This window comes from Balaenoptera ricei, chromosome 7 (genome assembly GCF_028023285.1).
Source record: "Balaenoptera ricei isolate mBalRic1 chromosome 7, mBalRic1.hap2, whole genome shotgun sequence".
NCBI classification, from domain to species: Eukaryota; Metazoa; Chordata; class Mammalia; order Artiodactyla; family Balaenopteridae; genus Balaenoptera; species Balaenoptera ricei.
The window spans coordinates 102,464,964-102,478,581 of record NC_082645.1 but is presented as its reverse complement, the minus strand read 5'-3'; the positions used below and the strand labels follow the sequence as shown (position 1 = coordinate 102,478,581).

The following is a 13,618-nucleotide window of genomic DNA, read 5'->3' as shown; positions in this document are numbered from 1 at the left end:
AACTGAATTATATACCCATTAAACAATAACTCCCCATTTTCCCCTTTCCCCCCAGCCCCTGGTAAACACTATTTTACTTTCTGTCTCTATGAATGTCACTATTCTAGGTACTTCATATAAGTGGAATCATATAACATTTGTGTCTGGCTTATTTCACTTAGCATAATGTTTTCAAGGTTCATCCATGTTGTTGCATATATCAGAATTTTATTCCTTTTTAAGACTGAATGATATTCCATTGTAGGGGTATATCACACTTTGTTTATCCATTCATGGGCTGATGGATATTTGGGTTGTTTTCACCTGTTGGCTATTGTGAATAGTGCTGCTATGAACATTAGTGTACAAATATTTGTTTGAGTCTCTGCTTTCAGTTCTTTTGGGTATACACCTAGAAGTAGAATTGCTGGATCATATGGTAACTCTATGTTTAATTTTTTGATGAACTGTCACACTGTTTTCCACAGTGGCTACACCATCTTACATACCCACCAACAGTGCACAAGGGTTGTAGTTTCTCCATATCTTTGCCAGTGCTTGTTATTTTCTTCTTTCTTTCATTCATTTTTTTTTTTTTATAATTGTCATCCTAATATGTGTGAAGTGGTACCTCATTGTGGTTTTGATTTACATTTTCCTAATTATTAGTGATAGGCTCTTTGTTTACATTCTTTGGAGAAATGTTTATTCTCTAATTCTTTTGCCTAGTTTTGAATTAGGTTGTTTGCTTGTTCGTTTGTGTTTTGCTGAGTTGTAGGAATTTTTTATAAGGATATTAACCCGTTATAGGATATACGATGTCAAATATTTTCTCCCATTCTGTGATTTGCCTTTTCACTCTGTTGATAGTGTTCTTTGCTGCACAGAAGTTTTAAACTTTGATGCAGTCCAATTAAACTACTTTTTCTTTTGTTACCTGTGTTTTTGGTGTCATATCCAAGAAATCATTGCCAAACCCAATGACATGAAGATTTCCCTCTGTGTTTTCTTCTAAGAGTTTTATAGTTTTAGCTCTAATTTTAGGTCTTTGATCTATTTTGAGTTAATTTTTGTGTATGGTGTAAGGTGAGGGTCCACTTTCATTCTGTGCATGTGGATATTTAATTTTCCCAGCACAATTTGGTGAAAGACTATCATTTCCCCATTGAATAGCATTGGCACCCTTGTTGAAAATCATTTGACTGTTTATGCTTAGGTTTATTCTGGGCTCCTTATTCTCAGGTTCTTTTTTTAAAAATAATTAATTTATTTATTTATTAATTTATTTTTGGCACATTGGGTCTTCGCTGCTGCTTGTGGGCTTTCTCTAGTTGAGGCAAGCGGGGGATACTCTTCATTGCAGTGCATGGGCTTCTCATTGCAGTGGCTTCTCTTGTTGTGGAGAACTGGCTCTAGACAGACAGGTATCAGTAGTTGTGGCTTGCAGGCTCTAGAGTGCAGGCTCAGTAGTTGTGGCGTATGGGCTTAGTTGCTCCATGGCATGTGGGATCTTCCCGGACCAGGGCTTGAACCCGTGTCCCCTGCATTGGCAGGCGGATTCTTAACCACTGCGCCACCAGGGAAGTCCTCTCAGGTTCTTTATATCCTTTGGCTCCAACAGCTCAAGTGTGTTGGGCATACTTTTCGTCTCATTTTCACAAAGTGGCTGCCTTGGCACCACACAGCATATCCTATAACCATATTCAAAAGCAAGAACCAAAGATATGTTTCCCTCTCTCTCTCTCTCTCTCTCACACACACATCAGGAATACTTCCCAGGGGTTTCCTGGCCCCAGTTGACTTCTTAAGCAATGATGCACTGAAGCCAGTTTGTATGTGCTTGTGAAAGCAGATTATTACATTTTCTAGATCTTGTGATCCCGTTGCTAAACACTGCCACCTTGAAATCGGTCATGGTGGGAGCATTTATTTACACCACGGACTGTGGTAAACGCTACAAATCAAGACTTTTTCTCCCAGGAAAGTGATTTATCAGCACAAAATTTGCCTTTAATTCTTATTTATCAGAACCAGGTGATATGGCCACTGCTGGCTTAAGGAAGTCTGAGAAAGTGAGTATCTGTCATTTTCAGCCTCTCTCAAGGGAGGTGGACTTCGTTAGCAGGCAAGGAAAGGGAGAGTTGGGGAAGCAACCAATGGTGTTTGACACTAATGCCTCCCAATGGTGGGAAATTTTTGTAATCACTTAAAAGAATATCTTCAAAGAATGTCTGCCAGAAGACAGAGTGCCGTGGTCTCAGTGGTAGGATGGGCCGAGCTCTAGCAGTTGACATGGTAATTACAGTAAGAGGTGGGGGCCAGGGCTTTTGAATCCATAGCTGGGGGCCTAGTAAGGATGTGGCCTCAGCAACTTCCTGTAACCACAATGGGGGGCTGCCTTGACACAAGGTCGTGAGCAGCCAGAGGACATGTGGCTTGGGGCGGATGCTGAAGGGAAGGGAAGAGCCCAGCGCGCGGTCTCAGAGGGTAGTAGAAGTGTTCCCTGAAGAAGAGCCAACAAAGGAAGGCCTGCCATCCTTGACCAAGAACTCCTTGCTGACCAGGCCATGGATGGCCATGATTCTGAGGAGTCCGTGGCGAAACTTCTGGCCAATGAAGACGTAGATGAGAGGATTGAGGCAGCTGTGGAGGAAGCCCAGGATCTCGGTGGCATCCAGGGCCCGGCCGATGTCATTGCGGCGCTCACAGGTCTCTGCGATCACCCGGACCCTCATGAGGGTGTCTGCAACCAGGACCAGGTTGTAGGGCAGCCAGCAGAGCAGGAAGACAAGCACGACAGCAAAGATGACCCGCATGGCCCGGTGCTTCTGCCCCATGTGGGCCGCAAAGAGCGTGCGCAGGGTGAGTCCGTAGCAGATCAGCATGACCAGCAGGGGCAGGAGGAAGCCAAAGGTCTGGGGCAGGACCCGCATCACCATCCGCCATTTCGTTGTATTGGCACCCATGTCCTCGTAGCAGACTGGGCTGGAATAGGGCGGGTGGATGGCCCTTCGGAAGACGAAGATGGGTAGGGCCAGGATCAAGGACAGGACCCAGATGCCTAAACATATGAACTTGACCCAGTGCCGCTTCTGGGTCAGCGTGCGTGTGGCATGGACAATGGCCAGGTAGCGGTCCACGCTGATGCAGGCCAGCAGTAGAATACCACTGTAGAAGTTGACTTCCTTCAGGAGTGAGACCACCTTGCACAGGGGTGTGCCAAAGATCCAGCCCTTTGCCTTGGAGGTGGCCCAGATAGGCAAGGTCAGGGCGAAGAGCAGGTCAGCCATGGCCAGGTTCAGCAGGTAGACATCGGTGACAGAGCGGCCCACCCGGCTGTATAAGATGACCAGCATCACCAGGGAGTTTCCCAGGAGGCTCAGCAGGAAGACCAGGGCATAGATGATGACCACAGCATACTTGTTGATATCCAGAGATTCCGGCTGGCATGGGGCAGAGTCTGGTAGAATAGAGGGCAGGTCAGTGTTGTAACTGTAATTACCAAAATCTTCATCACTGTAGTTTTCCCAGTTAAATCCTTCCATATTTGACGTAAACTTAATTTCCGGCCTAGAGAAGAGAGACGAGGGTTACTGCACAATAAATCTCCCCAGATTCTAGCCTGTCTGCTCACAACATTTAGATAGGATTCTTTGTGTTAGCTTGTATATTACATGGAAGTAACTTTCACTTCAAGGAATGGCCAGAGCACTAAGGTTTTGGAGACATATTTAGTAAAAAATGATACATTTCACAAAAATTGTCTAGTTCCCTTCAACATCAGAGAGAGGTTCTTATCACTTTCCATAACATTGCTATCACCCAAACCATTGTTGAAACTTCCCCTTGGATAATCCCTACAGAACATGTCTTGGATCCTCGGTGGTGGGCATCTCTGACTACTGAGGCTGATTTTAATGTCAGAAACACGAGGTACCATTCAGTTCTCAATCTGGGGGACTAAGCAGGCAATCCAATTGTGTTAGATCCCTAGGAAAAGATCAAGGCTTGACTATAAACCTAAGAGATGAGTCCCTTTGTCCAACTTTCTGAAAGTTATTTTAAAAGAAGTGTTCTGGAAAAACAGTCTGAGTGATAGCAGCACGGAGTTTCAGGATGCTCGAGCTAAGAGAAAGTTGACTCCACTAGTACAGCCCAGCATTTTTCTTCTGAGATGCGAGGGGCCTGCTCTGGGCATACTTGTGTAGTTTGAAAAAAATATATTAAAAATCATAAACAGGTGGCTGACTGATTCTCCACATGGGTGGAAATGTAACAGATTATCTTGGGAGCTCTGAACAGGCATATTCTGCCATGTAGGGGTGAGCAGAGAAAGGCAGTATGTTCCCAGCATAAGGAGGAGAGGCAGCAGGAAGCAGAGAAGGCAGGTGGAGACACACGATCCTTGTTTTGGTGGCTTTCCAGTCCTGGTGGGGACACTTCCTGCCCTGCTAGTGAGTGCCTTCTTCCAAACCTGACTCTCCAGCACACCTAGCTAACCTCTGTGGGCTCTGCCCTTGTTATGGGGGTAGCAGAGAGCCTTCTTTTGGGGGAAGCTGCAGCCACCCTGAAATATTATCCCAGTTTGCAAAGAGGAAGTAAAGTGACCAGCTACTGAATTAGCTTCCTTTTGAACCGCAAAATATATCAGCATCATGCCATTTCTTTATAACAAGATATGGCCATCCTGTTACCCTATACCAGTCTGTAGCCCACCTCAACATGGAACCCAGTGTTAAAGTGAAGAACATAAAGTAAACTACCTCACACTCACTAGCATGATCATAATTTAAAAAGAAGGACTATAACGATGGCGATGAGGATGTGGAGAAGTTGAACCCCTCGTACATTGCTGGTGGGAAAGTAAAATGGTGCAGTTGCTTTGGAAAACGGTTTGGCAGTTGTTAAGAAAGCTAAATATAGAGTTACCATACGACCCAGTGATTCCACTCCTAGTATACCCAAGAGAATAGAAAACATACGTCTGCACAAAAACTTGTATGTGAATATTCTCAGCAGCATGCAGCGAAAAAGTGGAAGTAATCCAAATGTCCATCAACTGATAAACGGATAAGCAAACTGTGGTATACACATACAAGGGAACATTATTCAATCATAAAAATTAATGAAGTACTGATACAGGCTACAACATGGATGAACCTTGAAAACATTATTCTAAGTGAAAAAAGCCAGACACAAAAGGCTTCATACTGTATGATTACATGTATGTGAAATGTCCAGAATAGGCAAATTGGTAGAGACAAAAAGTAGATTAGTGGTTGCCAGGGGCTGGGGGCGGGGGAGTGTTACTGAGTACAGGGTTTCTTTTTGGGGTGATGAAAGTGCTCTGGAATTAGACAGTGGCAATGATTATGTAATTTCGTGAATATAGATCTTCCTCAACTTACGGTGGGGTGATGTCCCAGTAAACCTATCATAAGTTGAAAATATCCTAAGTCGAAAATGCATTTAATACACCTAACCTACTGACCATCATAGAGTAGCCTAGCCTACCCTGTATGTGCTCAGAACACTTACATTAGCCTACAGTTGTGCAAAATCATCTAACACAAAACCTATTTTATAATAAAGTGTGGAATACCTCAAGTAATTTATTGAATACTATACTGAAAGTGAAAAATAGAATGGTTGCTTGCATGGGTAAAGAATGGCTGTAAGTGTATCGGTTGTTTATCCTCATGATCGCATGGCCGCTGCCCAGCATCATGAGAGAGTATCCTATTGTACATTGCTAGTCTGGGAAAAGATCAAAATTCAAAATTCGAAGTACAGCTTCTAGCTAAGGAGTATCACTTTTGCACCATCATAAAGTTGAAAAATTTTAAGTTGAACCATTGTAAATTGGGGACCATCTATATACAAAACCCCACTGAATTGTATACTGTAAATTGGTGACTTTTTTTTTTCTAAAAAATTTTTTATTGAAGTATAGTTGATTTACAATGTTGTGTTAGTTTCAGGTGCACAGCAAAGTGACTCAGTTACACATACACATTACATTCTCCTTCAGATTCTTTTCCATTATAGGGTATCACAAGACACTGAATACAGTTCCCCGTGCTATGCAATAGGTCCCTGTTGTTTATCCATTCTACACACAGTAGTGTGTATCCATTAATCCCAAACTCCTAATCCATCCCTTTCCCCTTTGGTAACCATAAATTTGTTTTCATTGTCTGGAGTCTTTTTCTGTTTTTTAAATAAGTTCATTTGTATCATTTTTTTAGATTCCACATATAAGTGATATCATGTGATATTTGTCTTTCTCTGTCTGACTTACTTCACTTAGTATGATAATTTCTAGGTCCATCCATGTTGCTGCCAATGACATTTTTTCATTCTTTTTTATGGCTGAGTAGTATTCCATTGTGTGTGTGTGTGTATGCGCATAAGATTACTTTTATAGTATGTGAATTATATCTCAATTAAAAAAGATTAATCAAAGGTGTATAGGCTTGCAAAGGAAACACAAATATTAAAACAACAATATCATCATCATCATCATCAACAACAGCAAAGGTCCTAGGAAGCTTTTCTCTTTAGCAGAAGAAACTGTTACTGTCAATCATACATAGCAAAAAAAAAGCTAAATGAGGTTAGGGAAACTGGAGAAACAATGCCCCTTTTCCCTAGAGTGATAGAATTCTTAGCCTTCACCTTCCTGAGAAGGTATTTCTCCCCTAAGTGATGGGAGCCAGATAAATTGCCTTCTCAGCACACAGATACCACAGATAGAGCAGATTAGATCAGTCTGTGAACCTAAAAGTTGTGATGATAAGGATGGAGCCCTGTCTGGCCAGGAGGCAGGGACGGTAGTGAGAGAGGAGGATAGTACAGCTGGCTCAGCCAGTGTTGCTGACAAAACCTGCGTGAAATCACTGACTCTGCAGCCCCAAGGTCAAGAGCAAGTTTGCTCAGAAGCCCAGGGTAATGTCTAATGAAGTCACAAGGTGGGGTCACTTCCGGGAGCAGATGATCAGAGATGTTCTTAAGGGAACCCATGACCTAACAGAAGACCCACCTCTGAGAGTGGTTACAGAGCATGATGGGAGCAGAGAGCTTGTGCCCTTAGAGAGGAGAACCCCACACTTACAAGCATTGGCCGCAGAAACTGCCTCTCAGAAGAAGCAGCAACAGCCAAGCATGTTTCACAGACAAGTCCTCATTCTGGATAATCCAGTGCTCGGCTGTGCTGGAGCTGGGCTGGAGGTGTATGGGCAAACTCCCGCTCCCAGACATGAAGGCTCAGCTTCAGGGTCCAGAGGGAGACCATGCAAGTTAGGACAGAAGGTAGAGAACTCAGAAACGGGGAGCAGGCCAGGGCAATGACCTCCAGCCACTGGAGGGTGAGGGAGGGGAATGTTTTGTTTTTGTCTGTTTGTTTTTTAATTTACCAATCTCTGGTGAGGATGTTTTGACAGTTAAAGGGAGAAACTAAGGGAAGGGGCATACACATCTGAGATCTTCTTTGCGCCTCACAGGTACATGGTCTCGTTCGGCAGTTACCGATAGACAGTCACAGCAAGGCTCGGAAACCAGCCTGTGGTCACAGAGCCTCTTAGTGCCGCAGCCCGGATTCCAACTAGGTGTGAAGGCTTCACGTGCTATTTTCAGTCTACAGATCTACTTCTTACAAAAAAAAAAAAAAAAAAAAATCACAGCTCATGTGTCAAATATAGCTGTAAGCTAAGTTCTTGAGATATCATGAAGTTAACCTGGCTCTGGTTCACTCCCATTGTTTGATGTCTTGTGCATTGCTTTCTTTGCTATTCCTTAGGCCCAGAACGAGAGAAACAGCCCTTACAGGAATAATAAACCAAATGCCCTTGAACTGACTGGCCCCTGCTGACCACCCAGTCAGTCATGTTCTCGGTAACCAAGCAGGAGATCCCCTTACTGAATGAAGCTGCCAGCCCCTTAATGACTCATGATAGTTCAAAAACTCATGGAAAGGATTATTCTAATTTATTTCATGAAAATGCTACATTTACAAAAGCCCAAACATTTAAGGCAATCTTTTTAACAACGGCAGCACAATAATAACAACAACAAATTCAAGGTTATTTGAATACAATTCCAGTATCCTTTCTCTCTAGAAATATAATCCACACATATTTACATTTAATAGAGGGGAAGAGGGCCTCAGTAGTATCTGGCTCTTCCTCAGACCCAATACTAGCCAAGGCAGGGAGAGCCGGCTGGGTCCGCAAGAGAAGGCGGTGGGCAGCCAGTTGCCCTAGGTGCTTGTTGGACAGAGGTGTAGGGAAGAGGGGCAGAACCTCTCCCTTTGGGGATAGGGAGGCCTAGAGAAAGAATGGAGAGACTGAGGAGTGTGGGGATAAATGGAGGGGATAAATGGAGGCTGGGTGTCAAGGGGGACAGAGAACAGAGACATTCTGGAAGGGTGTTCCAAGACTTACCAGGATTCTGGGCTTGTCACCTGTGGGACACCTCCAGGAAGGCAGATGTGCCTGACACAAAGGGCGGCAGTGGTGAGAACACAGTGGAGGAAGTGAGTGGTGGACTAGATTGCTCAATTCTGGGGTGGAGCCCCTGAGGGTGCGGGATGCCTTTGATAGCTTGAATAATTAATTCCCAGGTCAACTCTTCGATAACTAGTAGTCATTTTATTAACTGGCAGAGTTCACACTGGGAAGGGGCCTGTGGGGTTTTCTAGCCAATCTTTCCATTTCACAGATGAGGAAACTGAGGCCCACCCAAAGGAAGTAGTTGGCCCAGGACGGCACAGATTTCTCTTATCTTTGCCCTGAGCTCAGCAGCCCCTGGCTTTTTCAGCCACCCTGTCTGACTCTCCCCACAATTCAGCTGTCTCGGGAACCCTGTGCTTACAACCCAGCAGCATTACTGCTCTTAAACATCTTTCCCATCTCAAAGGGGAACATCTCTTTAAGGCAACGGAAACGGAACTAGCTTCTGGTGCGTCTGGTGGCTTTCTTCCCTGGACTTAATGCCTCTTGTCTCCACCCCATTCACCCTGGGCATCCTTAAAGCCTCACAGATTCCTTCTCCATGCCACACCCCTTTGAGAACTCCCACCCCCAAATAGGGGCCCCGTTCCACCTCACCTGGTCTTTCACCTCCCTCCCCAACCATCTGCTCTGACCGCATGCCTCTCTTAGGGCATTGCTATTTCTTCTTAGCTTGTCCACTTGGAATTGGATCTGCAGTAGCTACTACCTTTGGAACCAAGACCATCTAATTTGGAAAGAAAGCCATTTGGTAAAAGTTAAAATCCCACCCAAGTTCAAATACATTTTTGAAAACAGTGTTGAGTGACACCAAGAATATATTTTGTCACATTTGCTGTTGATAACAATTGAAAGGATAAATCCAGGCAGAGCAGTGAACCCTAATTCACTGCTCCCTCCTAAGCCCCCACCCCAGTGATTGATGCCTCAGTCCCCTCCACTACCCCTTACCCTGATCTGTTGCCCCATGCATCCCAGGGCCCACACAGTGCTCAAAGCCTGTGGCAAACTCGTCTAAGCTGCCTACCCCTAGGAAAGAACCTTTGAGTGGGCTCTAGAGCACAGCTATTTAGCAAACGTTCTTTGTCATCTTTCTCTTTTCCATGCTGGAGAACACAGTGACTCCTGGCCAGGTGATGCTAAACCCAGGCAGAGGCCCAGGACACACGGAGAGAGGCCATGAGAACAGCAGTTAAGAACTCTGCTAGCCTAGCAACTCTGGACAAGCGACTTTTCCTTTCTGAGTCTCAGTTTACTCATCTGTAAAATGAGGCCAATGATAGAATCTAACTAACTGGGTTGTGCTGAGGATGAAATGAGGGATTACCTGTAAAGCCCTTAAGACGCATATAAAGCACAATGTTAGCATTTATTGTTGTGATTATTATTACTGAAATAGTTAATTAACTAATAGCATGGGGTCTCTCCCACTACATCCCCAAGCAAGAGAAAGCAGCGGGTCTGCTTTCGGGGCTGACTTCCAGGTACATCTTAATTTGCTTTAACCTGAATAGCAGTAGTCACATTAGCTCTAATGTTGAGTGCCTGCTAAGTTCTAGCTTCCAGGGAAAGTGCTTTTCAGAATCTGTATCATTTAATTCTCACAACAACCCCATGGAGTGTGCACTTTTTGAATGAGGAAACTAAGACTCTGGAGTTAGGCAACTTACCTAGAGTGACGCAGATGAACTGACTTTTAAGCAGTTTTTGAGACTTTTTTTTTTTTTTTAATCTGACTTCAAATCTGCTATTGTGTCCACTGCAGTGTGGGGCTGAGTTCCACTAAGTACCTCTCTGTCCCAGACAACTGGGTGTGCAAAGGACAGCCCAGATTTGACATTTCCCAACCATCCTACTTCTTGATTTTCATTAGATTGATTTCATTTCCACTGAGCCCACAGCAGGCCTACCAATGGTGGGGTGAATACAGAACCAGCATCCAGTCCTGGCTCTGCTGTTAATGGTCAGGGTGAGCTTGGGCAGGTCATTTCTCTCTGTGCCTCAATGTGGTCCCCTGGAAAATGAGATTAGCCACACGTGGCTACTTAAATTTAATATGTTTGTAAATGCACTTCATATTTATATTTAAAGTGCATTATACTGTGCACTTAAAAAAATTTTATTTATTTATTTATTTTTGGCTGCGTTGGGTCTTCGTTGCTGCGCGCGGGCTTTCTCTCGTTGCGGCTAGCAGGGGCTACTCTTCGTTGTTGTGTGCAGGCTTCTCAATGTGATGGCTTCTCTTGTTGCAGAGCTCAGGCTCTAGGCACGCGAGCTTCAGTAGTTGTGGCATGCAGGCTCAGTAGTTGTGGCATGCAGGCTCAGTAGTTGTGGCTTGTGGGCTCTAGAGCACAGGCTCAGTAGTTGTGGCGCATACGCTTAGTTGCTCCGCAGCATGTGGGATCTTCCCGGACCAGGGCTCGAACCCGTGTCCCCTGCATTGGCAGGCGGATTCTTAACCACTGCACCACCACGGAAGTCCCTTAAATTTAAATTGATTAAAATAAAATAAAAATTTAGTTTCTCATTTCAAGTGCTCAATAGCTACACGTGACTAGTGGCTACCATACTGGACAGTGCAGATACAGGACATTTCCATTACTGTAGAAAGTTCATTTGTACCGTGCTGTCTTGGTGAAGACTTATTTTGTTTCTGCAATTCACCACCTCAGTTCTCAGGGGACTCACAGGAGGAGGCTGAAGTTTCCAAATTCCTTCTATCAGAAATAGTCCCCAGCAGCCCGAAGACCAAACTGCTCACCTACCTGTTGTTGCTGCTACAGCTGCTGTGTTGTTGGAGTGGCCACTGATGCCTCCTCTGTGACTCAGGGCTTGATAGCTGTCACAGCTGTTGGACAGGAAAAAAGCAAAGCAGCCTTTACGTGGAAAGTTCTGACCCAGGGCTGCTGAGGGGGAAATCCAGGAGGCCCACCAGGGGAGGTGTTCCCACAGAGGAGCAATGAGGTCTGTTCTGGGACTCTGACTGAAGGCCAAGCCTCCTCCTGGCAATTGTGTAATGAGAGCTGGGAATTTTCACGCCTTCTTGTCTAATGGCTTTTGCAAGAGCCTGCCAGTCTGAAGGCGGAGGTTTACCTAGTCTACCTCTGTCTCGTTTTCAACGTACACCTCCTTCTTTACAAGGGAGATGCAGGCAACCCCAGCCCCCAGCTGACACGTAAGCCTGAATTTGTGTGTACACTTTCTCCCTTCCTTCTAGGAGCAGCGTGAGAATTATCCTTCCTTCTCTTTCGGTCCTGCGCCTGGCCGTGGGACCCCACTGCCTCTCACGTCCTTGAAGGTCTTGCCTCCTGCACCCTCTGCTCCTCGACCAGCTCTTTCCCTGAACTTGCATATGTCTTTCTCTCCCTCCCTCTGTTCTAGAACTCCTTTAGCGACCACTCCCCCTGGGCCCTCCATTTCACAGGCAAGCTTCTTGAAAAAGCAGTGAGCAGTTGCCTTTTCCACTTCGCCAACTTCTTGTTCACTGTTCAACCCACTGCAACCAGCTTCCTGCCCACTGTACTGAGGAAACAGCTTTTGCCAATGTTCCCGGTGACCTAGGGTTGCTAAATCCAGTAAACTCTTTTCTTAAATAAAGCTGTTTTAATATTATAAAAATAAACTGTGCATATTGTAAAGAAAACAGGTGGTAAAAAGCATATAAAGTAAAATGTGATTCTCTTCCATCCTTCTGTTCACCTGTATCTTGTGAATATTTTTCCAGACTTCCCCCATGCACATACAAACATGTTTTTTCCTTCTTTAATAAAATAGTATTTAACTAGTTATATTGTTCTGCACTTTAACAATGTATCATGTACCTATTTCACATCAGTACATATAGATCCATCTTACGCTTTTCAGTGATGACATAATGGTCCATGGCAAGGACATAACCTGATTTATTTGATAATTACCTTATAGATGAATATTTAGGTTCTCACTATGAACGTTTTTGGATATTGGTCTTTGGAAACTTGTATGAGTGTTTCAGTAGCTTAAGTATAATTTTGCTGGGTCATAACTGTGCATGTTGATATGTTGATAAATACTACTCATTGCGCTTCAAAAAGACTGTTGCAGTGTATTCTCCTGTTACCAGTTTATAAAAGGGCCTGTTACCCCGTCTACTCATACTGTCTCATACTTGTCAATCATGGTAAAATACCTTCTCCCAGCCTGCTGTATGCTTTTTAACTGTATTTATGGTGAAATGGATACCGTTCAAGCCTTATCTTATTTGATCTCTGAACCATTTAACCCCACTGATCCCATTGTTTTCTTATTTCTCAGAGAACTTCTCTTGGTCTTATTTGTTACTTCTTTTCTCAATTCATTCCTCAAATATGGATGTTCCTCAGAGTCTGCCTCGGTCCTCTTCTCTACCTGTTCTCCCTAGACTAGCCCACCTGCCTCCTTGGCTTCAGCCCCCACCCAGTATGTGCCAGTGTCTCCTACACCTATAGTTCCCAGCTTCTCTTCTAAGCTTCTCTTTAAGCTCAAATTCTTACATGTAATCACTTCCTGAATCTCCCCTGAGGTCCCACAGATGCTGCAAACTCAACATGTAGAAAACCGGTCTCACGGAATTCCCTGACACGGGTGCCCCTCCTCCTTAACCCGGAAACAGGCGTGCCCCTCACGCTTGCCTTGCTCCTCCTCTCCACGGAGGCCATCTCCTTAACATCTCTCTTGATTATCTCTTCCTCACCGTCTTCACTGATGATGTTAGGCCCCACTTTATTTTCTCTTGCCTAAACTACTGCATTCGTCATGGGATGGCTGTGATTTCAGAGCTAGGCTGTCTGTGTTAGGATCCCAGCAATGTCAGTGGTTGTAGACCTCGGGCAAGTTATTTCATCTCACTGGTCTCAGTTTCATCATCTGTAAAATGGGGATAATGAGAGCACCCACTGCATAGAATTGTCATGTGGCTTAAATGAGTCTATATTTATAAAGCAGTTAGCATGGTGCTTGGCACTGTTGGTTGCTGCTGCTACTTCTACTACCAACACTACCAGATCACTATTTTCCTAAATGCTCTCTGTGTCAAGTCTTCCCTCCCTCAATCCATCCTCCACTCTCTACCAGAACCATCTTCCTAAAATGTGAATTTGAGGGAGTTACCT

At 44.5% G+C, this 13,618-nt stretch overlaps 1 protein-coding gene across 1 annotated transcript; it reads right to left on the bottom strand.

Moving 5' to 3' along the window:
* Positions 1–2,459: 2,459 nt before the first annotated feature.
* CXCR2 (C-X-C motif chemokine receptor 2) lies at positions 2,460–3,533 on the bottom strand. The gene has a single exon (XM_059927409.1). It carries the CDS (start codon positions 3,522–3,524, stop codon positions 2,460–2,462), a length of 1,065 nt encoding a protein of 354 aa, XP_059783392.1. The 5' UTR covers positions 3,525–3,533.
* Positions 3,534–13,618: the final 10,085 nt, after the last annotated feature.